Here is a 27,795-nt window from a genome sequence, read left to right on the forward strand (position 1 = left end):
TTGTTTCCTTATCTCAATTTTTATTTCTTTCTCTCTTTTTTTTTCTTTCTTTTGAGACAGCATTTCTCAGTAGCTATGGAGCCTGTCCTGCAAATCAGTCTGCAGTCCAGGCTGACCTTGAACTCACAGAGTCTACCTGCTTCTGCCTCCCAAGTGCTGTGATTAAAATTATGCATCACCACAGCATGACTTTTTTTTCAAAACATAAATCTTGCATCTAATTTCTTTGCTTAGCCCTTTTTCGTGAATATAAGCCATAACAACTAGTAATGAACATTTCAAGCAAAACATATCCATAATTCAATGAGGGGGGATGAGTGCATAGTTATCTAGGCTATATCCTGCTGATTGTGGGTGCTGATATGTGTTGGTGACACAAAGAAAATTTATAATTATAGTCAAGTCCTTATTGGAGTATTGTTTAAGGCTGGATCATTTCAGTCAGTAGTCTTAAAGCTGTTCTGAATGCAGAACTCAGAAGAAAATGTAACAAACGTACTCTAAATTATTGGATCATCTGGGTCATCCATTCTCACTGGAGATTTTTCAGGGAGCCTTGGCCAATGAAACCTTATCTTTCTTGACCCAGAATCCACAGCCTCTTACTTCCTTTGGAAACAAAAGTAAAATCTCTTTACCAAAGCAACATATCTTTTGATTTAAATTTTGAAGTAAAAGCATTTTCAAAATATATAGGTTACATCAATCCAGCAGCACTAATAAACAAATATCTTTTAGCAGCCCTTGTTTCTTTCCCAGAAGTCAAACAATTCAAAGACACCACATTAGCATACAGTATCCAGATTCTCTGTGTATTTTGGATCTTTACATGGAAGCTAAGACAGGGAAGATGGGAGCTGGGAGCCTTAGTTTATCTACAGAACCAGGTGGCTAGTTTTTATTCCAGCTCCTAGAACTAGAATTCCAATCCCATCTGTGGCTTGGCCGGTGGATAAAAAGCCTCAAACAAATACCATTTTCTTGAATTTGTATCACAAAAGGTTGGGTACCAAATGAAGCATGATTAATAAATATTCAGGGTCAGCAACTAGGGTTCAACCTGATGATCTAAAAAGCAAAAGAGCCACAAACTCTTACTTATCCTCAGTTTGAAATGGCTATCCTGCCTCTCGGAATCTCAAAAAGAGACTGTGTCTGAGATCTGTCACATATTCCTCTCTAGGGCTGGGACTAAAGGCATGTACCACTGGGCTTAAAGGTATGCAGCAACCGAATTCCATATCAGCCTAGGGTAGTTCCTGGGATTAAATGTGCATGGTATTGTGGCTACTGGGTTTAAAGGTGTATGTTATCACATTGAAGTCTGTAAGGCTTACCAATGGGACTGTTTTACTCTCAGATATGCAGGCAGTTTTTATGTATTAAAATACAATTGCAATGCCACTTCAATGGTATGACAATTTACTTAAAGTGGCCTTGTTAATAATCATAGTTCTATAAAAACTAAGATAGGAATGTAATATATTTCATTTCTTCAGTTGACTTTTGGACCATTAGATAATCCCAGTATAACTGAGAGGAGATGAACTATGTGGTGTGAAGGATTCATCTTAATAACAAAACTTACTTGTCTCATTAGAAATTTCATTTTGTCTGCAGGGACTGCAAACAAAACAGCAGTCTGCCATTCCCTCCTGTGAGAACTTTCTGAATCCAGGACCACAATCCGAACTGCACACAGAGGGCGGCATCTGTGAAGAATCAGACACAAGCTGGTGTCAAGAATTTTAGCTACTCCTATGAATATATTTTATTATTATGTTGATATACCGATAAGTCAATTTTATAAACATCAAAGGAGTGATCAGATTAAACTTAATATATTTTATAATACCAGGCATACAAATGTATGGACACAAACTGATGTAAATTTGAGTAGCTTCCCAAATCTAGAAATTTAGGAGAAAGAATGGGTTAGTTGATATGGACAAATACTATAGAGCTTACAAAGTGGTTTTTCTATTTAATTTTCATCACCTTGACATAACGTACATAATAAGTTAGAGGGAACCATAACTAAAATATTTCTCTCCATCAAATTAGCCTACTGTCAAATCATTTAATCATTTTTTGAATGGGCAATTGATGTAGGACTGCCCTGCCCACTTAGGGCGGTGCTGTTTCTAGTCAGGGCTGTGTGAGAATTCAGAGAAAGCCATTAAGCTATTTTCCTTCAGAATCTACGATGAATTGTTGTCTCCATATGCCTGCCTGCCTTGTTATTTCTTTTTTTTTGCCTCCTCCCCCTTTGCTGTAATTTATGATCCCAATCAAAACTCCTCCTCCATATGAATTGGGTCAGTATTTAATCACAGCAACATCACAGAAGGCTAAGCTGAAAGAATGTCTGAAATAGGTGGAATATCTCTTTAAATGTCAGATAACACAAAGGAACTACAAAAACATCATTAGAAAGAATGACATATTATAAAGAAAAAACAGCTAAATAGGCAGAGTAAGGGCATAATTGATATGTATGTAGCAGGTAGAAATGGTGTTTCCAGAGGTTTAAATGCTTTACAAAGCCTGCAAATATTTGGGGAATCTGAATAAAAGTTTGATTTGGATTATCTGTTCTTTTGAAGACAAATTTCATGAATTTCTAGTATATTTTGGAGATCAGAACTCTGTATGATGTGATATCAGTGAAGATCTTTTCCCATTCTGTAGGCTGTCATTTTGTCTTGTTGGCCTTGTCATTTGCTTTACCGAAGTTTTACAGTTTCAAGAGCTCCCATTTTAATTGTTTCTCTCAGTTTCTGTGCTGTTAGGATTATATTTAGGAAGTGGTCCCCTGTGCAAATACATTTAAATTTACGTCTACTTTCTCTTCTATACGTTTTGCTGTGGCTAGCTTTATGTTGAGGTCTTGATCCATGTATGCTGTAAAGGTTGTGGGGTAAAGGGAATACGTTTGCATTGATTGGGGGTATGCAAGTTGGTACAGACACTTGGAATGGCAGTTTGTTCATTTCTCAGAAAATTAGGAAACAACATTTCTCAAAACCCAGTAATATCACTTTTGGATATATATCCAAAGGACACTCAATTGTGCCACAAGGACATGTGCTCAACCATGTTTATAGCAGCATTGTTTGTAATACCAGAACCTGGAGAACACCGAAATGCTCCTCAGCTGAAGAATGGATAAGGAAAATACGGTACATTTACAGAATGTAATATTACACAGCAGAAAAAAATGATGACATCTTGAATTTTGCAGGAAAATGGATGGAGCTTGAAAACATAACTTTGAGTGAGTTAACCCAGACACAGAAAAACAATTATCACATGTAGTCTCACATAAGTGGTTTTTAAACATAAATCAAAGAAAACCAGCTTGCAAATCACAATCACAGAGAACTTAGACAACAAAGAGGACACTAAGAGAGACATATCCTGAGTAAATTTGACAACACAGAACAGACAAAAAAAAACATACATAGATCTAATCTACATGGTAAGTAGAAAACGGCAAAATCTCCTGAGTAAATTCAGAAATAATGCTTGTGGGAGGATTGAAGGGGAGGGGAAAAGCAGGGAGTGAAGTAGAGAAAAATAAAAATCAATAAAAATATAAACCACATCTATTCACATAAAATATAATAAAATATAAAAGTTTGATTTTGTAAAACTTACACTGAAGTGTTTCTTAAAATTTAAATTAAAGGAACTTTGTATAAAGAAAAAGCTCTTGATTGGTTTCTATACACTCTTTTAGACATCTGCTATTGTTGTGTGCTCACTCTGCATCCACTGTTCAGAACTGAGTTATGTGTCATCATCACAGTGTCTCCTCTACATTGGTTTTTTCATGTTCTCCACAAGATGATTAAATACAAACCATTTTTTTTCTTGTGGTTTTCTTGAAACAGAGACTCAAATTGTAGTATTGGTAGACTTCAACTCCTTATTTAGAGTATGTGTACTTAGATCACACAGAAATCTCAGTCTCCTGCCTTCTGAATACTGGGATTAAATATGTAAGCTATCAGTGCTTTTATTTCTTCTCTTCTTTTCTTTCTTTATTTTTTACTATTTCTTTTTTTTTTGCTAAGGTATTAAGGACCTATTTCAAGAAGAGTGGAGAAAATACTCATCCTTGTCCAATCACTGTTTGTTTATTTGAGCCAAGGTCTTTTTATGCAACCCTAGTCACTAGGACTTGCTAAGCAGTCCAGACTGGCCATAAACAGTAGGGGTTTTTTCATCCTCTGCCACCCAAGAGTTTTGATTAAGCATACTCACCAACACATACAAATGACCTCACTTAGGATTTCATTGGAAATTCTTTGAGTTTATTTTCCTGTAGTACAATGTTGTCAATATGATTGTCATAGAAAACTTTTTAATATGATCAGACCCTAAAACATTGAGTAAATAATGTTTTAACTCTTTTTAAGTCAAGATGGGTTCTTTGATTGTGAGGACTTCCCATAGGGCAGGGCACACTGACTTCTCTTAGCCCTGGATAGGAAGGGGGAGGGGGATTGGGGAAGTAGGAGGGAAATGCGAATATGGGAAGAGATGGAAATTTTTAATAAATAAATAAATAAATACAAATAAAACAAAAACAAACAAAAAGAATTGTGTTTGGTTTAAATTTTAACTCTCAATGAATGCTAAATTTTATTAAGAGCCATTTCTGCACATATTTGAATAATCATGTAGGCCTCTGCTTGCGACTATTTCTGGGCTACATTTACTTAACTGATTTGCATATGTCGACCAATCTTTGTAATCTTGGAATAAAGTCATGTCTGTCACAGGGACAGATCCTCCTATTTTGTTGTTGACTTATAGTACTCAATGTTTAATTGAGAATTTTCCATTCAAGCCATGAAAATGTGTACTGTCTGATGTTCTTTATTATGTCTCATTTCCATAAGATTCCTTTCCTCCATATTTATAGAAAGGATCTTTTTCTGTTGGTAACTGGGGCTTGTTTTTGGAAGCACAAATACATGTAGGTTTTACAAACCAAAATCTTTGTTTGTGTATAATGATAAAAGAATATGAAAATTAATATTTAGTTTTGAGAATAATTTTCTATTTTTTTAAAATTTTTATAGCTATATATAATACTTTTCTAATGGTTGTTGTTCTGTCTTTTGTTCAATGCTGTCAATGTCTTGCTGGACCACATATTCATCTTATTTTTCAGTTTGTAGGAGTACTTCAAGTGTCTTCTATTGTGGTCATAAATTCCTATAAATTATATGCATCAATGAATATTCATCCATTTCTGTATTAGTTATGGTTTCCTAAAGAAATAAAATTTAAAGTATTATCCTGCCTCTCTCTCTGTTTCTCTGACTCTATAAATATGATGTTATTTGGTTGTGGCCTAGCTAATCCAACAATTGCTAGGTAAAAAATGGCTAAGAATAAAGATCTTACTCAGTTCATGATATCTCAATCTTCAGTAAACACTTGAATCCCAAGCATGTTGGTTCATTATAATTCCAATGAAGGAATAGACTTTCTAGCAAGGTGAGAGCCAGCAGACAGAGTACAAGTTTCTTTCTCTTTGCTCTTGTAGAGGTATCCAGCAAAGTGTGTAGCACATACTGTAGGGAATTTTCAAGATCAAATTGTCTAAATGCCCGTCCAGCACAGGGTGTAGCACAGATTATAGGAAGATTTTCCAAATCAAATGAACTAAATGCTTAAAGTTTGTCTTCCTAATTTAAGATTTAGAAAATTAATGCTTTTTCCCCAAATTAGATTAGAAGATGCGATGTAAAGGCATGACTTCCTTTCTTCCTTCCTTCCTTCCTTCCTTCCTTCCTTCCTTCCTTCCTTCCTTCCTTTCTTCCTTCCACCTTCTCTCTCTCTCTCTTTCTTTAATTTTTTTGGTTTTATTTTAGAGTCAAATTTCTCTTTCTATCCCTGGTTGTCTTAGAACTTGCTATGTAGAAGAGGTTCCCTCTAACCAAAAGATCCACCTTCCTCTGCCCTCTGAATTCTGGGATTAAAGACATATATTACCACAACCTAATGTAAGGCATGTCTTTCTAGCTCAAAGATCTGGGTCTCAAGTGTATCTTCTTGCTTCAAGTTAAGCAAAAATAACTCACAAGTGTGCTCTCCATTTTTGGGTTCTAATAAATTCCAGATGCCATCAAAATTATAATCTTGAAGTGCCCTCACAGCCTCTTTTGTTTATAAAGGATATATTTGTTGGGTAAAGTAACAAGATTGTGCACATATATCTCTAACTCCTTTAATTGCATGACTGGTACTCTGCCCTTTTAAGTGAAATCATGAAGGAACCTTCTGTATATAAGGGGTCTTTCTACGAATAGGTTTTTTCACATGCTGCCTTCAACTTTCATTTTTTTACCAAGATAATGCAAATTTAAAGTAAAATACTTCATAGGAAGCTTTTCTCTCTAATATTATGTGTTTAGTATTTAAATTCTTCCAGTCTCCAGATGGCCACATATCTCAATGCATTTGTGGAAATTACTACTACATTTAATTGAACATATTGCTTAAGACTTCATCAGTCCTTTTTCTTCTTATCTTCTGTCCAGTTTTTGTAACTTTGATTATTGAATCTCATCCCCTTTGTCTGATATATATTTCAATTGTCCTTACTTATAACTGTCATAGTTTCAGTTTTCTAATTCGTCTGCTTGTCTTTGAACACAGCCATCCTGTTATCAACTTGAAGTTTTCCCTTCTGAGAAATTTTTTGAGATATTTATACAATTGCTTTTTTGTTTCCTTTACATGTTTTAGTTTGAATTTTTTATCATTTTATACCATTTGAAAGTATCTGTCACATGCTCACTCAGTTCTTTACGGTAAGCAATATTTTATGGTTTCATTGCCTTCTGATAAAAGTGATTTGTGTCCTGTTTGCTGTCCTCGGATTTTGTTATTAACATTCTTTGAATTTTTCTAGTATGTCTTTGAACATACTCTTTTTTATCCTATGACTATAATATTTGTAGTTGTGTTGGCTTGAAGACTTATATTTTGTTCATTTGTTTTTGCATGAAAGTTGCCTATATTGGAGATGAGCACTGGTTGCAGGGTTTATAATCTTCTGTATTCTCCAGTGGATATTTTTGCAATGCTCAATTTGGCTTGGAAAGAGCATACTTGAAAAATTCTTGCTGCTCCCTGAATGGATGTGTTGGTCAGTGGCTATACTTCAGTTTGTATGTTTTTTTCCCCTGACAGTAACTCCCTACATCACTGTATGAAAGAATATTTCTTGAACATTTTATACTGTTGGTATATCTAATTTAATTTCAAAATTAGCTCGACAAGTTTCTTGAAATTAACTCCTTTAAATTTCAAGCCACATGATACTGAAAATCATTCACAGCAGAATTCACACTTATAGCTTACTTTAGACCCATATGTAATTCATCATTTATAAATGTCCAAAGTAATTTCTTTTATTACTAATACTTCCTCCCCACACAGATAAGGTAACTAGACACACAGTCTTTGGTTTGAGTGAAATGTGAAAATATTTACAGTATCAAGCAATGTTCTTCTAGATAGCAATTACTCTAACAGCTCTGCATCCATTGTCACCACACATAGCAGTGTTGCAGAGACATATACACAAACAAAGCACCCATGTCAATTTTAACCAAAAAGAAAGAAAAATGAATAAAATTAAAATTCATTGGATTATGAATATATTGCGTTAATATGTTTTTCAAGATGTTGGCAATTTAGGAACTGTTGGTAAAGAGATTAAATAAAAATTATCTAATAAAAATTAATGATTTGTATGTGTTTACTTCTCTCTTCCATTAGATTTAACCTCAATCTTTCACACCTGTGTCCATTGTTCTGCAAAAATGAGGACAATAACGGTCTAGCTATCAGAATAGTACCAAGATAAGTGGCTCTCTTACTGGACACAGTATAGCATAGGAGTACAATGCATACATTATACATTGTATATTAAAAACGAAGAAGAAATTCTGGAATGATAAAAATTCATTGTATGCATATCTGAACTCCTCAAAGTATTAATAAAATGTCTCAAAAAGAGAAATGTAGAAACCTAAAATAGGAGGTGAGAAAATGTTCTGTAATGTGATTATTTATTTGTAGTTTGTTACAAGACAGCACAAATCTATCCCATTGTGCACGTTACTGCTGTGTATTGCAAAAGAATACAGTTCAATCAGACCCACCTGTCTACTTCCTGTTGCATGCTCTATCATGTCTTCATATAAATGCAGCTGTTGTCCATATGGAAAATATGAGCTAAACTCTCCTATTTTCACCTTTAGTCCAAGACCGTATGGGAAATTCCAAATATGAAAAATGCTATACTCTTCCTGAAGTTTGTCTTTCTGGTTCATAATCACTCTGTCTCCAAGTGGATTAGTGAAGCGTGTTTTCCTCAGAAAGAAGTGCAGCTGAAAGAGACACACCATTCTATAGTGTGTGTGCCCTTCTTTGAATTCATAAAATGCATTTTATTTCATCTTAATGGCATTAATATTGAAGATGTCCAGGGGTGCACTAACCATGAATCCAGTGGACTATTAATACTATCATAATGTTTCTAGAATTTAAGTTCTTTCAGAAAAAAACCTCCCAAACAGAAACACATACTTACATGCAAATACCAAACACTAACATGAAAACACATGTACACACACACACAGCATGAAAGAGATAGAGACAGACAGAGAAAGCGATAGAAGTTCACTTCCATTCAGACATACATAATGCAGCTACTTACATTTTATACAGATATACTCATAAATGCCAACACTCACACATGAAAACAAAGCTAAATACAGTGAGATATATGTACAAAAACAGACACACAAAAACAGAAAACTACAAAACACATAAACAGGCCCACAAATACATGCACACAATAATTTACATTACACACATGGGGACAGTTACAGACAAAAACACCTACACAGAGAGATATTGATATAGTTAGATTTCTGCTCAAATACAAAGAAAGATTCTGAGAGGCAAGCAGACAGGCACACAGAAATAAAAATATACATATGTGTAAGCAGTATACAACAGTGAGATCAACACATATAAACACATGCACTGAAAAAATACACAGAAAAATATTTACAGAAACAAACTCCTATGCAAAAAGACGTTGATATAAGACAAATTTATGTTCAGTTCCACATACAGATAGATATGTAGATATACAGAAACAAATATATATATATATATATACATATATACTGATACAAAGAGAGTTAAACAAGACACACAATCATACTACCGTATACAAGAAGAACCATGCATGCATACATATGGATGCAAATCTATTTCCTTAAGTGAAAAATGACACTGTTTACTGTGTAATTGCTTTCACTCAGGATGTGAAATAATGTCCCTAGAGCCTACAGTGTGAGCAGAATCAGTTTTGAACACTTGTGGAACATGATCTCAGAAGCTGATTATCACATATTTGACAATAAATTCACAAGGAGTAATTTTCTCATGAGTAAGAGAATTAAGGAGAAAGGACTTAGGCTTGCAATTTTAGAATAGTTGTGGTTATAGTCAGGTACTCTGTAACAAAATCAGTAATCTTCCTTTACAAATTGTATCTTCCACACCATTGCTTTTGCAATAAGATTTATACCAGATTCTAGATTTACATTGCTTCTGAAAAAATTCCAGAAATGTTTCTATTTTATGAAATATTCCCTAATTTAGTAAATTGGGATATTTGACAGACACTTAAAGACTTTGATTTGATTATATCAAATTTCATCTAAAAGATGAAACACTACCTTGAAGCATGGATTAAAGTATCTTTTTCCATTATCCATTGGTTGATTATATACATGGTGTAGAATCATTTCATGGAAGGCATGGGCCACACTATACACTACATTATATATGTCATAATTCTCTTCACTAAAGGCCATGCCAAAGGTCTGTGCTTTTAGCAATTGCAATGAGGCATTGGACAAACAATTTTTTAGGGTCTTAAACATAGAAGTTGAGACTTTGCAGTTCATGCTCATCCACTCCAGCTTAGCCAGGAATTCATCAGTGTATTTGAGAGGGTTCATTGTCTGTACAAAAGTTTTAAAGCTAGAAATCTCAGAATGCTTGTGTGCAAAAGTTATTTTCCAATTGAATGAATTAAATGGGTAGTCATGCTTACTTGTAGTACCATCCCACTGTGAGGTGGTGACCCATATTCTCTGTAAACCTAGAGATTCCCATCTTCTAACGCCCACAGCTAGGATACTGTCTGGGTCACCATAAATGATAACTACATTTGTGGATGATGTCACTATTTGGTTATAATACACTTCAGCTCTTTGCAAGAACAAATCCATCTTGACTGGGATCACACTCACAAAGGCGAAGCAGACTGTAATTTTTTCCATCTCTCCTCTTAATTGTGTGAGAAATTGAGTACCCTGATCATTGTCTGAGATGACCAGGCCAATCCAGTTCCAGTTGAAGTTAAGCATCAAAGAGATCATGGCCAGAGCTAAAGATGTGTCCTTGGCAGCCATCTGATACAGAGAGGGAAACTGTTCATGATTGCTCAGGACGGGATGGAAAGGTCCGTAGGTAATCTGAAGGAACTACAACACAGGAAGCAGCATGAGGTGGCACACACTCAGAAGAACTTGTAAACACACTTTTGGTCAAGAGTTCCTTAAAAACAACTTATATGTTACTTTTTCCCTCATCTCAATTTCAAAACAGGAAATGAAGCCCCATCAAGCCTGAATAATAACCATGAACTACACAGTTTAACACAAATTTGAAGGTACTATCCTCCTCACAATCTACTTAGCATCTAGGACTTATAACGGGAGAATGAGAATTTGTGGCAAACACATCACAAAATCCCACCTGTTGAGGTATGAAGAGGTTAAACATGGTCCCAATCATCACAGATATTGCCAAATTTGGTCCTGTAAGCACCATTTCACACATAGTCTGTTTATTGCAGATATAATTAGGGGGTAAATGATGCATTTCTTCAGAAAATTTCAAGTGAGTAAAAAAATTAATATCAAATGCACAATCACCTTGGGGGCATCCAAATACAAATGATGAATTTGGCAAAAGATCAGGGTTCCTGTTGACTTCATCCGTGGCAAAAGCTAAGGCCAGTGCAAACTGGATGTTTTTATATGTTCTGTAAAATAAATATGGTTATTAATATGTACAAAGATCTACAGATGATCCTGTGTAGTCAGTAGATGTACTATTCTGAGGTGTAGTGTATTCCCAACCACTGCCAATGCTGAAACGATGGCCTATGCTTTGAGATTGGAATAATATAAGTAGCTGGAAGCTTGTAATAAGCTTTAAAAGTTAATCAGAGTTCATCTTCTATAAAAAAGATGAGCAATCAGCATCTTTCAATGAGTTTGTTTTCAACTTCTGGTTTTTGAGTGCTTACTCTAAAGAAAAAGACAATGGCAAAAGTTTTAACTAATCAATATACCTATTCATGTATTTATTTTTAAATCACAGAGCAATGTGAAAAATTAAAGAGACATGTGAACCAATAAGTTTATCATAATTTCTACAGATGAGACTGTCCTCAAATGTACAGAGATACGCCAGCATGCCAGCTCCAGGTTCTTGGTGCAGAAATTAAGGCCATGTACTACCTTGTAAGTACTCTTCACCTGTTTAATGTTTACAAAGAATGTCATATATTCACACTGGATATATCTGACGAATATATTTTTTATACTAACAAACTTCTTTTACTACCTTTCCAGTTACAGTAACACAACAATAGTATCCTACATAAATTTGTATATGCCAGTTAACATCTTTGTAAAACAGAACATGATTAAGTATAAAATGTGAGGAAAATGTTTATGAGGCATTTTTGGTAATAAAATTGGGTAACAACAATGTTGAAAGTGAATAATACCAATTTGTGTTTATATTTTTGGGAAGAGCTTTAACTTCTGTCTCTTCCTAGTCATTTCATATCATCTGACTGATAAACATCAATTATTCCTTGGTGCGGGAGAATTGTCTGTATTCTGTCAATCATGTTCTAAATAAACACTGATTGGCAGATAGCCAGGCAGGAAGTATAGGCAGGAAAACCAGACAGGAAGTCGAGGAGGGTCGGAGAGAACAGGAGTATTCTAGGAAGAAGGAAGCTATTTCTGCAGTCCAGCCCAGATCACCGAAGAAGCGGGATGTGACTACCCCACTGAAAAAGGTACCAAGCCATGTGGTTAACAGAGATAAGAATAATGGGTTAATATAAGTTATAAAAGCTAACAAGAAGCCTGAGCTAATGGGCCAATCAGTTTATATCTAATGTAGACTCTCTGTGTGATTTTCTTTGGGGCTTACTGGGTGTGAGGGACCTGCCAGGACAGAAACCCCAACAAGAAGCCCCAAATGTTACAGAATGGCACCCAATGTCCTCTTATAATACCTCTTCATGCTAAATAATTCACTCAGAGTAAAATGAATCTATTTCCCACTTAGATATTGTACTGCTATGATGTCTTTATGTATTTACCTATACATTTTAAAATTAAAAATAAACTTTGAATATTTTTATTATCACACAGAAAAAGTGTCATTGAAAATTGAGTAATCACAACAGGAATCTGAGACTAGATCTTGTGAAGCCAAAACACTAATTTCTTTCCCCAAACATTAAGAAACATAAATCCATTGAACAGTTAGAGTGTCCCAGTGGACTAAATTTCTATGTTTGTTAACAACATTTTTTGTTTGTTTGTTTTTATTTTTTTAACTTTAAAAATAATACAAAAAACATTCCCACTTTCTTCCCTCCTCCTACCTTTCACCTTCTCCTTCCACCCTCTCCAGTCCAAAAAGAGGGCAAGGCACCCTGCCCTGGCGGAAGTCCAAGGCCCTCACCACTACATCCAGGCTGAGGAAGGTATGCATCCAAAGAGAGTAGGATCTTAAAAAGCCAGTACATGCAATAGATACAAATCCAATGCCATTGTCATTGGCACCCCAGTCTGCCCAACTGTCAACCACATTCAGAGAAAACAGTTTGATCCCATGCTCATTAATTCCTAGTCCAACTGTACTTTGTGAGCTCCCATTAAATCAGGTACACAGTCTCAGTGGGTGAAGCCCTCATAGTCCTGACTTCCTTGCTTATATTCTCCCTTCTTCTACTCTTCAACTGGACCTTGGGAGCTCAGTCCAGTGCTCTGATGTTGGCCTCTGTCTCTGTCTCCATCTGTTGCCAGATGAAGTTTCTATGGTGACATTCAAGATACTCATCAGTCTATGGGACAAGGCCAGTTCAGGCACCCTCGCCTCCACTGCCCAGGGTCCTAGCTGTGGTCATCCCCATGGACTCCTGAAAACCACCCCAGAGCCAAGCCTTTTGCCAACCCCAAAATGGCTCCCTCAAATAAGATATCTCCTTCCCCTCCCTTATACATCCTTTCTCCATCTCAACCATCCCACTAACACTAGCTCTCCCCAAACCTCTCCTTCTTCCCTCTCTCTCACTCTTTTCCCTCTACTCCTTCTCCTCCATGTTCCCAATTTGCCTGGCAATCTTGTCTGTTTCCAATTTCCATGTTGATCTACACATGATTTTCTTTTGTTCACCTTATAATTTAGCTTCTCTAGGATCATGAACTATAGGCTCAATGTTTTTTATTTATGGCTGTAATCCACTTATGAGTGAGTACATACCATATTCATATTTGTGGGTCTGTGTTATCTCACTTAGGATAGTGTTTTCCACTTCCATCCATTTTCATGCAAAATTCAAGTTTCATTGCTTTTTTTTATTTTACCAATGAAGAGTACTCTAATGTATAGATGTACTACGCATTCTTTATCCATTCTTCCATTGAGGGCATCTATGTTTTCTCCAGGTTCTTACTATTACAAATAATGCTGCTATGAACGTAGTTGAACAAAAGCTTTTGTTGTATGATTGGACATCTCTTGTGTGTAATGTCAAGAGTGGTATTGCTGGGTCCTAAGGTAGTGTGTTTCCTAGTTTTCTGAGAAATCACCACCCTGATTTTCAAAGTTTCTACTTCCCACTTTCTCTTCTATCAGGTTTAGTATGGTCAGATTTATATTGAGGTCTTTCATCCATTTGGACTTGCATGGTGATGGCTACGAATATATTTTCATTCTTCTATAGGTTGACAGCCAGTTAGGCTTTAGGACATGCTAGCACATGCTTTAGGACATATACATTGATGAATTCCATCAGTTGATTATATTCTATGACCATTTTCTTTGGCCCATATAGGATGATACTAATTGAAATAGAATGGGGTTTTATTTAATAAGTCATCTCTTGCTATAATGCTATAGAAACTGTGAAGTGGATGGATATATATATTAAGGAATATGTAGAGATCTTCAACACACTTTTCAAGGTACTGCATCTGAAGTCTGTAGTTCATGTGATGAATGCATATGAGACAAATTCAGGTAGTTTAATGACATTCCTCTTCCTTGAAGGCATTAAAGCCATTTTAACCAAAATCTTGTCCTTCCATTCTTTTGAGAACTAACAATCAAACTATATCCTGAAAATTTCTATATTCTAATATTCCAAAACTATCCAGCTCATCAAACAACCACAGGTCATTTTCTTGTTAAATGCTGATTTTTAAATACTCAACAAAATCCAGAGAGAACAGCAGACCTTTGTGATTCCTTTCGTCCACTACATGAGACCTATCACTCTTCCTCTTAAACAATCATGAATAATGAGAAGGCAAACCGAATATTTAATATCTAGCAATATATCCCTCCATGACCCTCTATTCTCACAGATCAAGAACATCTGTTGACTGATTTTTTTCTGCTTTATCTTTCATTTTCTTTTTATTCATTTTTTTTTGCTCAGTTTACAACCTAGTAGTGGTTGCAAAGAAGTCTTTTGTTGATTATCTTAGAAGCAAGTAGAAACTAGGAAGTGGCATTCTTATACCATTTCTCTATTCGTGTATTTAGTTTGCTCTCAAAATCCTGCACTGAAAATGGGATTTGGGAGAAGACACTTGTTTGTACTGGGCACCTCTGTTTCTGGCGGCAGTGGAGCCACAGTGTCTCTCCAACTCTACCTTCTTCCTCCCAGCATTTTGTTTAGTTTTCCTCACCTACCTAAGTTCGGACCTATCAACAGGCAAGGCAGTTTTTTTATTCATTAATGGTAATCACAGCATACAGAGGGGACTCCCATATTACGACGTGGGAATCCTATCTTAACAAAAAGTTTCCATTATTAGAGCTAAAATATTTGCATGTATTTTCAAACTCACATTGTCTTTATAATTAAAAAAAGAAGTAAAACTTATTAGTTGTAAAGAAAATAGCACTACTAAATTATCATGTTGGCTATAGGCTATCTCTAGACTGCATCCATCTTGATGATGTCTGTTCTGCTGGTTAGACTCATGCTGGTAACACATAGTCAAGAGGCAATACAGATTATTAGGAAAGGGTTAAAGAAATTATGTGAGAGTTAGCCAATAAGAGGTTAGAACTCATGGGCCAGGCAGTGTTTAAATAAATACAATTTGTGTGTTGTTATTTCGGGATATAAGCTAGCTGGAAGGCCAGGAGCCAGGCAGCGGGAAGTGGCTTGCTGCTTCTAATAGTACAGGTACTTCATTTTTTTTATAGTATACAACCCAAAGATTACATTTACTTCTTAATTTCTATAGTTTAATGCATCTGGACTCATATTTGTAAAAGAAATATAACTAAAGCTTACATGACACACTGTCTTTCAGATATTTCACCATCCTACTTTCTCCAAAAAACAGGTCATCCGAACAAAGCAAGGCAAAGAAATACTCCTAGTAACAGATATTATAACAAAAGAACCTCTCAAATATCTCCAGAATGCTGGATACAAACACAAACTAGTATTTCATCTTTTTAGGATCTCATGGAATTTTCCCCAAAATTGACCACATACTTGGTCATATAGCAAATCTCAAATGATGCAAGAAAAGTAAAATAACCCTCTGCCCCCTATCAAATAAACAGAGGTTAAACTTGAATATCAGCTTTAAGAGAAAAACAGAAAACTTTCACACTGAAAACAAACAACTTTCAAATGAACGATGAGGGAATCAAGGTAACAATAATGAAATTAAAGACTTTTTAGACATAATTAAATATGAATACTACATATAACCAAACTTATTGACAAAGTGAGAGCAGTGGTGAAAGAAAATGTCATTTAGGGTCAGAAAACCTGCTTCTGTGCTGGGGGGATTTAGAGATGTCCTTGAAGCCAGGCAAGAGGCCCTGCTCGCATGTTGAGGGTAATCCAAAGAACCCTCCTTTTTGTCTTCTCGGTACTTGGAACCCAGTAAGAAAACCTATTACCATGTTGGGGGTATATGGAGAGCCTGCCTTTTTGTCTGTAAGGTGCTTGGAACCCATCAAGAGGCTCTGCTCCCATGCTGGGGAATCTGGAGAGGAAGAGATAAGATGTGTAGGCAGCAATCAAGAATTCCTCCAACATCCTAAAAAGCAACATGCTACCACCAGAACACAGCAGACAGACACAACAGGAAGACTTGAGCATCCTAACCCAGAAGAAGTAAAATAAGTCAACCTTAAAAGTAACCCCATGAAAATGGTGGAAACCCTTAAACAGGAAGTGAAAAACTCTCTCAAAAAATAGAAAAGAAGACAAACAAAAAGTTAGAAAATACTAATAAATCCCTCAAAGATATCCAAGAAACCCAAGAAAAAGCAATCAAACAGGTAAAGGAAGGAGTTCGAGACTCGAAGTCTGAAATGGATGTAATAAAGAAAACACAAACTAAAGGATGTCTGGAAATGGAAAATCTGGCTAAATGAACAGGAACTACAGAGACAAGTATAACCAACTAACACAAGAGATAGAAGAAAGAATCTCAGGCACTGAAGATACTATAGAGAAAATAGACTTATTGATTAAAGAAAACAAAAAATCCAACAACTTTTAAACACAAAACATCCAGGAAATCTGGGACACTATGGAAAGACCAAACCTAAGAATAATAAGGGTAGAAAAGGAAAAGAATTACAGCTCAAAGGCCCAGAAAATATATTCAAGAAAATTATAGAAGAAAATTTCCCAACCTAAAAGGATATTCTTATGAAGGTACAAGAAGCTCCCTAAACACCAAATAGACTGGATCAAAAAAAATACCCTTGCCATATAATAATCAAAACAAGAAACATTCAGAATAAAGAAAGAATATTTAGAGCTGCAAAAGAAAAAGGTCAAGTAACATATAAAGGTAAACCTACCAGAATTACACCTGACTTCTCAATGGAAACAATGAAAGCCAGAAAGTCTTGGATAGATGTTCTGCAGATACTAGGAGACCACGGATGCAAGCCCAGACTCCTATACCCAGCAAAGCTTTCTTTCACCATTGATGGACAAAATAAGACATTCTGTGACAAAAACAGATTTAAACAATATGTATCCAGAAATCCAGCCTTACAGAAAGTACTAGAAGGAACACTTCAACCAAAAGGAAGCCAACAATACCCACAATATCACAGACATCTGACAACCCACCCTCAACACAACACAAAGAAGTGAAACACACAAGCACTACCACAAAGAAAATAACCAGAGTTAACAACCACTTGTCATTATTTTCGCTCAATATCAATGGACTCAATTCACCTATAAAAAGGCACAGGCTAGGAAAATGGATATGAAAACAGGATCCAACATTCTGCTGTTTATAAGAAACACACTTCAACCCCAAAGACAGATGCTATCTCAGAGTAAATTGTGAGGAAAAGATTTTCCAATCAAACAGACCTAAGAAACAAGCTGGTGTGGCTAGCCTAATACCTTTCAAAATTGATTTCAAACTAAAATCAATCAGAAGAGATGGAGAAAGATCTTTTATACTCATAACAGGAACAATTCATCAAGAACAAGTCTCAATCCTGAATATCTATATCCCTAATATAAAAGCACCCACATAGGTAAAACAAATATTACTAGAACTCAAATCACACACCAAACCCCACACACTAATAATAGGAGGTTTAATCATCCCCCTCTCACCAATGGACAAGACAACTAGACAGAAACTTAACAGAGAAATAAGCGAACTAACAGATGTAATGAAGCAAATGGACTTAACAGACATCTATGAAACATTCCACCTAAACAAAAAAAGAATATACCTTCTTCTCAGTATCTCATGGAACCTTCTCTAAAATTCTTTACATACTCGGTAACAAAACAAGCAGCCAAAAATAAAAGAAAAATGGAGTAACCACCTGTGTCTTATTGGATCAACATGGAGTTAAGTTAGAATTTATCAACAATTCTACCTCAGAAAGCATACAAACTCATGGAAACTGAACAGTCAACTACTGAACCACCCCTGGGTCAAGGAAGAAAGAAACTAAAGTCTTCCATGAATTAAACAAAATTGACGACACAACATAGCCAAACCTATGGGACACTTTAAGAGTAGTGCTAAGAGCAAAGGTGATTGCACTAAGTGCCCACATTAAAAAAAACATAACAGAGAAGCTCACATTAGAGACTTAACAGCAAAACTGAAAGCTCTAGAAAAAAAAAAGAAACAGACTCAACCAGGAGGAGTAGAAGACTAGAAATAATCAAACTGAGGGCTAAAATCAACAAAATAGAAACACAGAAAACAATCCAAAGTATCAATAAAAAAAGAGTTGGTTCTTTGAGAAAATGAACAAGATTGACAAACCCCTATCCAAACTAATCAAAAGGTAGAGAGAGAACGCACATATTAACAAGATCAGAAATGAAAAGTGGAACATAATAACAGACACTGAGAAAATTCAGACAATCATTAGGTCTTACTACAAAAGTGTATATGCCACAAAATTGTAAACTGTAAAAGAAATGGATATTTTTTAAAGATAAATATCTTATACCAAAATTAACTCAAGACCAGGTTAACAATATAAATAGACCTTTAAGTTGTGAGGAAATAGAAGTTGTCATCAAAAACCTCCCAACCAAAAAAACATCAGTATCAGATGGTTTCAATGTGGAATTCTTCCAGAACTTCCAAGAAGACCTAATACCTATACTCCTTAAAGTATTCCACATAATAGAAACAAAAGTTTCATTGCAAAACACTTTTTATGAAGCTATATTTTCCCTGATACCAAAACCACACAAAGATTTAACCAAGAAAGAGGATTTCAGACCAATCTCACTCATGAACATGGATGCAAAAATTCTCAATAAAATACTGGCAAACTGAATTCAAGAACACATAAAAAAAATCCATTACGATCAAGTAGGCTTCATCCCAGAGATGCAGGGCTGGTTCAACATATGAAAAATCTATCAATGTAATCTATCATATAAATAAACAGAAAAAAACTATATGATCATTTCATTAGAAGCTGAAAAAGCTTTTGACAAATTCAACACCCCTTTAGGATAAATGTCTTGGAGAGATTAGTGATACAAGAATCATACACAAATATATTAAAAGCAATATACAACAAGCCAACAGCTAAAAATTAAATTAACATTAAATTAAATGGAGAGAAACTCAAAGCGATTCCACTAAAAGCAGGAACAATAAAAGGCTGTCCACTCTCTCTATATCTCTTCCATTTAGTGTTCAAGTTCTAGCAATAGCAGTAAGTCATCATAAAGAGGTCAAGGGGATTCGACTTGGTAAGGAAAAAGTCAAACTTTTGTTATTTGCCGCTGGTATGATAGTGCACATAAGTGACCACAAAAACTCTACCAAAAACTCCTACCTTCAGTAATGTAGCAGGATACAAGATCAACTCAAAAAAAATCAGTAGCTGTCCTACACACAAAGGATAAAGAAGCAGAGAGGGAAATCAGAAAAAAACATCGACTTTCACAAAAGCCACAAATAACGTAAAAATATCTTGGGATAACAATAACCAAGGAAGTGAAAGATCTATTTGACAAGAACTTTAAGACTTTGAAGAAAGAAATTGAAGAGGCTACCAAAAAATGGAAGAATCTTCAATGGTCTTGGATTGCTAGGATCAACATAATAAAAATGGCAATTCTACCAAATATATATATTGAATATATATATATATATATATATATATATATATATATATTCAATGCAATTCTCATCAAAATCCCAACAAAATTCTTCACAGACCTTGAAAAAACAATAATCATCTTCATATGGAAAAACAAAAAACCCAAAATAGTCAAAACAAACCTATATAATACAGAAAATTCCGGCGGCTTTAACATCCCTGACATCAAACTCTATTATAATCTCACAGTAAAGAAAGCAGCTTGGTATTGGCATAAAAACAGAGATGTTGACAAATGGAATCAAATCGAAGACCCTGATATTAATCCACAAAACTATGAACACCTGATTTTTGACAAAGAATTTAAAACTATACAATGGGAGAAAAAAGGCATCTTTAACAAATTGTAGAAGAATGAAAATAGATTCATGTCTATCACCATGCACAAAAGTCAAGTCCAAATAGAATAAAGACCTCAATATAAATCCAACCACACTTAACCTGATAGTAGAAAAAGTGGGAAGTAACCTGTAATACATGGAAACAGGAGACCACTTTCTATGTATAACTTCAGTAGCAACCATGAATAAATGGGATCACATGAAACTGAGAAGCTTCTGTAAAGCAAAGGACACAATCATCAAGACAAAAAGGCAACCTACTCTATGGGAGAAGATCTTCACCAACACCACATCAGACAAAGGTCTGATCTCCAAACTATATAAAGAACGTAAGAAACTAGACATTAAAATTCTAAAGAACACAATTAAAAAATGGGGTACTGAACTCAACAGAGAATTCTTAACAGGAGAATTTTAGATAGCCAAAAGACACTTAAGGAAATGTTCAACTTCCTTAGCTATTAGTGAAATGCAGATCAAAACAACCTTGAGATACGATCTGACACTTTTCAGAATGGCTAAGATCAAAAATACCAATAATAACCTATGCTAGAGAGGATGTGGAATAAGGGGAACACTTATCCATTGCTGGTGAGAATGTGAACTTGTTCAACCACTTTGGAAATCAGTGTGGCAGTTTCTCAGAAAATTGAGAGTCAGCCTACCTCAGGATCCAGTGATTCCACTCTTGGGAATATACCCAAGAGATGCCCAATTATACTACAAAAGCATTTTTTTTTCAACTATTTTCATAGCAGCACTATTTGTAATAGCCAAAACCTGGAAACAACCTAGGTGTTCCTCAATGAAAGAATGGATAAAGAAATTTTGGCACATCTACACATTAGAGTATTACGCAGTGGTAAGAAAAAAATGACATTTTGAATTTTGCATGCCTATGGATGGAAATAGAAAACACTAATTTGAGTGAGATAACCCAGGCCCAAAAGTGCAAATATGGTATGTACTCACTCTTTAGTGGATTCTAGACATAATAAGGCCATTGAGCCAATAATTCGTGATGCTAGAAAAGCTAAGTAATTAGGTGAATCTAAAAAAAAACACACACATATATATCCTCCTGGAAATTGGAAGTAGACAACTTTGTTAGGCATAAGTTAGGAAAGTGGTGGTGAGGATGGAGTGAGGGAAGGGGAGAGGGGGAGAGAGAAGGGAGAAGGGGAGGGTTCAGGACAGCTTGAGGGAGTGGGATTGTTGAGATAGAGGAAGGACAAATATGGGAGCTGGGAAGAAGGTATCTTAATTAAGGGAGCCATTTTGGGGTTGAAAGGAGGCTTGGGTTTAGAGGGTTTCTCAGGTGAACACGGGTTTGTCCCCAGCTAGGAACCTGGCAGTGTAGGAGAGGGTGCCTGAACTTTCCTTATTCAGATTGATGACTATCTTAAATATCACCATAGAACCTTCATCTGGAGACAGATGGAGACAGAGACAGAGACCCACATCGGAGCACTGGACTGTGCTCCCAAGGTCCAGCTGAAGGGCAGAAGGAGGGAGAATATGAGTAAGGAGATCAGGACTATGAGGGGTTGGTCCACCCACTGAGACAGTGTGCCTGAACTAATGGGAGATCACCAAAGCGAGCTAGACTGGGACTGAACGAGCATGGAATCAAACTGGACACTCTGTTTGTGGCTCACAATTGTGGCAGAGTGACAAGCCAATGATAATGGCACTGGGATTTGTGTCTATTGCAGGTACTGGCTTTTGGGGATCCTAGTATATTTGGATGCATACCTTTTTAAGCATGGATATAGTTGGGGAGGGCCTTGGACTTCGCATAGGGTAGGGTACCCTGCCTTTTCTTAGTGCTGGAGGAAGAGGGTAGAGGATAAGTGGGGGGTGAAAGGGAAATTGTAGAAGGGGAGGAAGTGGAAATTTTGAATGGTATTATTTATAAAGCAATAAAAAATAAAAAACCAAGTATTAAATAAAAGAAAATGTCTTACATCTAGCATTTGACAAAAAAATAGGCGAGACTGTATACTCAATATATTGTATATACTATCAATTTAAACACCTAAATGCTCTAGAACAAAAAGAAATATGGGCAGGCAAGAGGATTAGACACAGGACATAAACAAACTGAATTATGTATTGAATAAATTAGATAAAAGAGAACAATAAAAGACAATGAAACTAAGAATTGATTCTTTGAGAAAGCCAACAAGAAAGCTAAATATGTTTCCAAACTAACTTAAAGATTGACTATCTAAATTAAGAAAATCATAAATAAAACGGGAGAATTAAAATATACATCAAGGAAATCTAGATAATCACTAGGTCTCACTTAAAAAACTTACAATAACAAAATCTGAAAATCTAAAAAAAAAGGATTGTTTCTCAGTAGAACTGTCAAATCCATTGAATAACAGAGAAGCAATAGAAATACTCCAGCAATTCCTCAGGAAATTTAAACCATTTTTAAGAGTCTCACCATTAAAGAAGGCCCAAAGACAGATAATTTTACCACAAAAGATTACCTGACATTTCAGTAAGAGCAAACACCAGGTTACTTCCAGTTATTCCACAAAATAAAAAAGAAGCTAAATTGCCAGCTTCACTTTATGAGACAACAGTCACCTGATACACAATATACAAGTAATTCAAATGTGAACAAAAATACCAATGCTTTCCCTTTTGAATATCAGTGTAAAATACTCAATAAAATACTTGCAAATGGAATCCAAGAATACATCACAAAGATTATGAAAAACCAGGCTTTATCCCAGAGTTTGGAGGATGATCCAGCACACGAAAATCAGTCAATATAATTCACCATATAAGCAAATTGAAGAAAAATACGACATCATAATCACATTTGATGCTAAAATTCCTTTGACAAATTCTAACAGACTTTCATGAAAATAGTCTTTGGGAATGTATGAATTCAAAGAACATACCCAAACATATAAAGCTCTTTACAGCTCTCCTATGCCCAATATAACTATAAATGAAAAAAGTGAAAAAGATTTCTATTAAAATCAGGACCAAGTCAAGGGGGTCTATGCTCTAGATGTTTATTTGAACTTTTAGTAAGAGCAGTAACACTGTAAAAGAACATCAAAAGTCTACAAATTGAAAAGTAAGATTTTAAATATAGGTATTTGCATAATATATGACAGCATATATAAGTGATTCAGAAAATTCTAGCACAGAATCCCTACAACTGAATCATTGCTAAAGTGGTGGGATACAATAGAAAGTAAAAAAAAAATGTAGCTCTTCTATTTAATAATGACAAGAGACTACAAAAAAATAAACAACACCCTTCATGATAACCAGAAATGATGTAAAATATCCCTATGTTTCTCTACAAAGTAAGTGAAAGATTTTTATATTGTATATTTAGATTACCTTGTTAACTATCATATAACATTCAATGTTCCCAAGGGTGATAATAAAGTTTGTGTTGACTTGGATGTTGTACCTAGCTACTCGTTGACGAAAATTAACAGGAAGTAATAGTGGGCCTCTAGAGAGGGACTTGACTCTTTTGGATGGGGAAAAAAGAGATAGTGGGCAGTTGTTGCTTCTCCACTACTACTAGGACCATTCAGGCTCTTACAGTGATAGCTGACTCCTGAGTTTTTATTGATAAAAAATAAGTAGATAAAATCATCATCTGGCATTCAACTCCGGGCTGAAAATCAAGAGTTAGCCAGTTACCCTGGGCTCTGCAGCTACTTTAGTGACTGCCACCAATGCTGGCTTTTCTTCCCTTGCAGCCAGTGCTCAAAATAAGTCTGTCATCTTCCTTTTTCAGTCTCTTACAAGAGTCCCTAGCTATTGCCCATTTGCTGATCCCAAAAGCCACAGGCCTTAAAGTTCACGGGCAAAGGAAGTCCTAATGTAACTATAGTTGGCTGGCTGACAACAGACAAGCTCTTCCTACAGGCAGCCCCAATCCCTCACATCTTGAAACAGTTTCCTCTTTTACACATCTCCATGTCTACTTTAGTGACTTTTTCTCTATTTCCATGGTTTGCAGGCTTTCCTCGGACCCCATATTCCAGTTGCTTCTACACTGGTTGAGCTTCTTCAGCATAGATATGAACTGCACACACACACACATAACAGAGAAACTGGTGACACAGAGATACATCCATAGAGAAATAAATGCATATTACAGCCACATACTCATTTATACAAAGTCACTCATTTCTGCAATGACACACAGATAAGCACAGTGGCATATGTGGTCATAGAGACATATAAAATCCAAAGAAACACAGAACGAAATTATGCAAAAAGAGACATAAACACATATGCATGCATATTCTCAGACAAATACACACAGGGAGAAATACACAGATATAAATAACCAAACAATGAGACAATGACATAGACAAATTTATGCACATAAACAAAGACATAACAACACACACAGCAACACAGATATACATATGTGCAAGCACATACAAAGAAATATGAAGAACATACACATAGGCACACGAAGAGACATGTATTCACAAACAAGCACAGGAAGTTATACATAAAAAAAACTCTCAAAAGAAAGAAATTGACATAAGGAAAATATATGCTCATTTCTAAAAACAGAGATGCAGCTATAGAGAAGCATACATCAAACACACACACATATTATATCAACACAAACATAAACACAGATATAAAGAAATACACAAACATACATGCATACAAAGTGAGAAATCTCCATTCACATAAATGAATATGCATGCACCCATTAAATTGAATCACAATGCAATTTCTTCTGTAATTACTCTCAGAGTTATATTTGCGGTCCCCAGAGTGTAAAAGGGGGCAGAATCATTTAGGAAAACTTACGGAAAACATAACCCTCAGTAATTAATACATATGTGACAATTAACAAAGGAGGGTTCTTCTTATCAACAGGGAGAGCATTAATAATTAAAGACTGATATGTTTTCAGTATTAGGATGGGATGAATATATTCATGTGCTTTGTAGCAGTCACTGATTTTCACTGATAATTAGTTTCTTCCCCTTCATAGTCTGTATTAGAAATTTATATCAAAGTCTAGATTTATTTCCACAGCAGAAACATGTTCAGAAATCTTTGTATTTGGTGAATATTTCTTAAAATACTAGATTTGAGCATCTGAGATCCTCTAAGCACTATGGCATTGATGACACCAAATATAATCCAATAAAAGAAGCTCTCCCTTCAAGCATGTAATATCAGATTTTTTTCCTATCATCCAGTGACTGTTCATCTTATTGAAGAATCTCATGCACTGCTTGGGACAGAGCATGCATAGCTCTGTATACATCATATGTGCTCTTACTAAAAGCCATGTCAAAAGTCTGTACCATTAGCCATTCCAATGAGGCATTGAATGAGAAATTTTTCAGTGTCTAAACTAGAAACTGATACATCTAAACCTCATCCACTTAGTCTTGTCACGTTTTCATCTGAATTTTAGGAATTGGTCTAAAGTAAGGTCAAAATTTAAAAAGCATAAATCTCAACAGGCAGATTTGTACAAGTTCACATCCCAATGGTATGAGTCAAGTGTGAAGTTTCTATTTCTTATAGATACATTCTACCTACTGTGAGGGGAGACCCATGTTCTTTATGTACCTTGTGATTCCCACATTCTAAAGCACACAGTGTGAGTATTGTCTGTGTCACCATAAATGAAAAATAAATTGTGGGTGATGTCATTATTTGGTTATAATATACTTCAGGTCTTGACAAGTAAAGTTGACTGCGATCATACACATAAGTCATAGCAGACTGTATATTTTCCATGTCTTTTCTCAATTTTGAGGGAAATTGAGCACCGTCTTCATTGTTTGAGATGTGCAGCCCAGCCCAGTTTCAGTTTAAGTGAAGCACAAAAGAAATCATGGCCTGAGCTAGAGATGTATCTTTGTTGGCCACCTGATCACTTAGGATAGGATAGGCAGGTGCATAGATACGCTGAATGAATCACGCAAGGTGCATAAGTAAGCTGAATGGACCTGCATGAAGTAGCTTGCACTCCCGAGAACGAAAAAACACTGTTCTTCCAAGAGATCTAGAAACCCACCTCACTTTTTAAACTGTTCTCATCTCTGTTTTTCACAAGGAAATGCTAAAGCCTCATCAAGTCTCTGAATAGTAGCCTTTAACTACACATTTTGACATACATATGTGGCCTTCATCTTCCTCACACTTTTCTTAGCCTCTGGGATGGTACAAATAAAGACAAGGATTTCTTTCAAATATCCAAAAATACTCACTTGCTGAGATATAGAGAGGTATGTGACTAGTCCTATTATGACAGATGTTCAATATGGTCCTCTAAACTCCATAGTATACATGAACTTGTCATTACAGACATAATTAGGGAAGTTTCTTTATTTTGTTCTGAGAAAATGAATGAGACTGTGTAATTGTGGCACATTATTACACCATCCTTGCTGGTAATTGAAATACTTGTTACATATATGCTAAAAGATCAGGTTTCTTGCTGACATCACCAATGCAAACAGTCAAGATCAGAGCAAACTGACAGTTTTCATTTTGTGTTCTATAAAAGGCAACTGTGTTTATTATACACAGAGATCTACATATGATATTTGTAGTAAAAAGAAGGATTGGAAAATACTGGACAGTATTCCCAACATCCCTCAATAATTGCAACAAATGCCCTGTGTTGTGAGGTTGGAATGACATCAGTTGCTGGAAGTTTGCAAAAGCTTTAAAAGTTCATGAAAGTAAATCTCCCATAAATAAGATGAGCCATTTGGAGCTTTCACAGAAAGGGCTGCCCTTCTCTAGTTTTTAGTGCTTGCATAGAAGATAAATAAAGGTTACAGGCTTTGATGAAACAGAGAACCTGATCATATATTCAGTTTGAAATTATTGAGCAAGATTAAATGTACACGTGATGCATTAGCCAAGATTCTGGTAATTTTTGTAAAACAAACTTAACTGGGTAAAGGCATTCAAGGAATGATGGTGACTGCACAGTAGTCTTCTGGGGCAACCTTTGGCTCCTGTACTAATAATTCCTTCATATTTAGTGGACAATATAGTTAACATATTCCCTCATGTCTATCATCACCATCTTGTATTTTTCTTCTTTATTGATTATTGGCAAAAAATTCTTTAAATACTTAATTTTTAATAAATTTAAATAGCTGAATACAGTGGGTAAATAGATCATCTGTGTGTATGGACATGAGAAATACTCATATAGACCATAAAAAGGGAATGGAATTCATTGTTTTCATTAATATCTTTCTTAGTTGCCACTGGCCTTGAGTGTGCAATGATGCACCTACACCATTTACAAATGTAGAGATTAAAGATAATAATACCAAGTATATCTGAACAACATACATTTTCTTGT

General features: G+C 35.5%; 1 protein-coding gene across 1 annotated transcript in view; it reads right to left on the reverse strand.

Moving 5' to 3' along the window:
* Window positions 1-27,795, reverse strand: part of LOC142858926 (vomeronasal type-2 receptor 116-like) — a 35,329-nt gene that overhangs the window by 5,727 nt on the left and 1,807 nt on the right. The window contains exons 2-6 of the mRNA XM_075988994.1: window positions 15,217-15,225; window positions 10,873-11,161; window positions 9,786-10,598; window positions 8,193-8,420; window positions 1,589-1,712 (exon numbers count right to left, since the gene is read on the reverse strand). Of these exons, the coding sequence (XP_075845109.1) occupies window positions 1,589-1,712; window positions 8,193-8,420; window positions 9,786-10,598; window positions 10,873-11,161; window positions 15,217-15,225 (1,463 nt within the window). The remainder of the gene's footprint in view (window positions 1-1,588; window positions 1,713-8,192; window positions 8,421-9,785; window positions 10,599-10,872; window positions 11,162-15,216; window positions 15,226-27,795) is intronic.

This window comes from Microtus pennsylvanicus, chromosome 1, assembly GCF_037038515.1.
Source record: "Microtus pennsylvanicus isolate mMicPen1 chromosome 1, mMicPen1.hap1, whole genome shotgun sequence".
Classification (NCBI taxonomy): Eukaryota; Metazoa; Chordata; class Mammalia; order Rodentia; family Cricetidae; genus Microtus; species Microtus pennsylvanicus.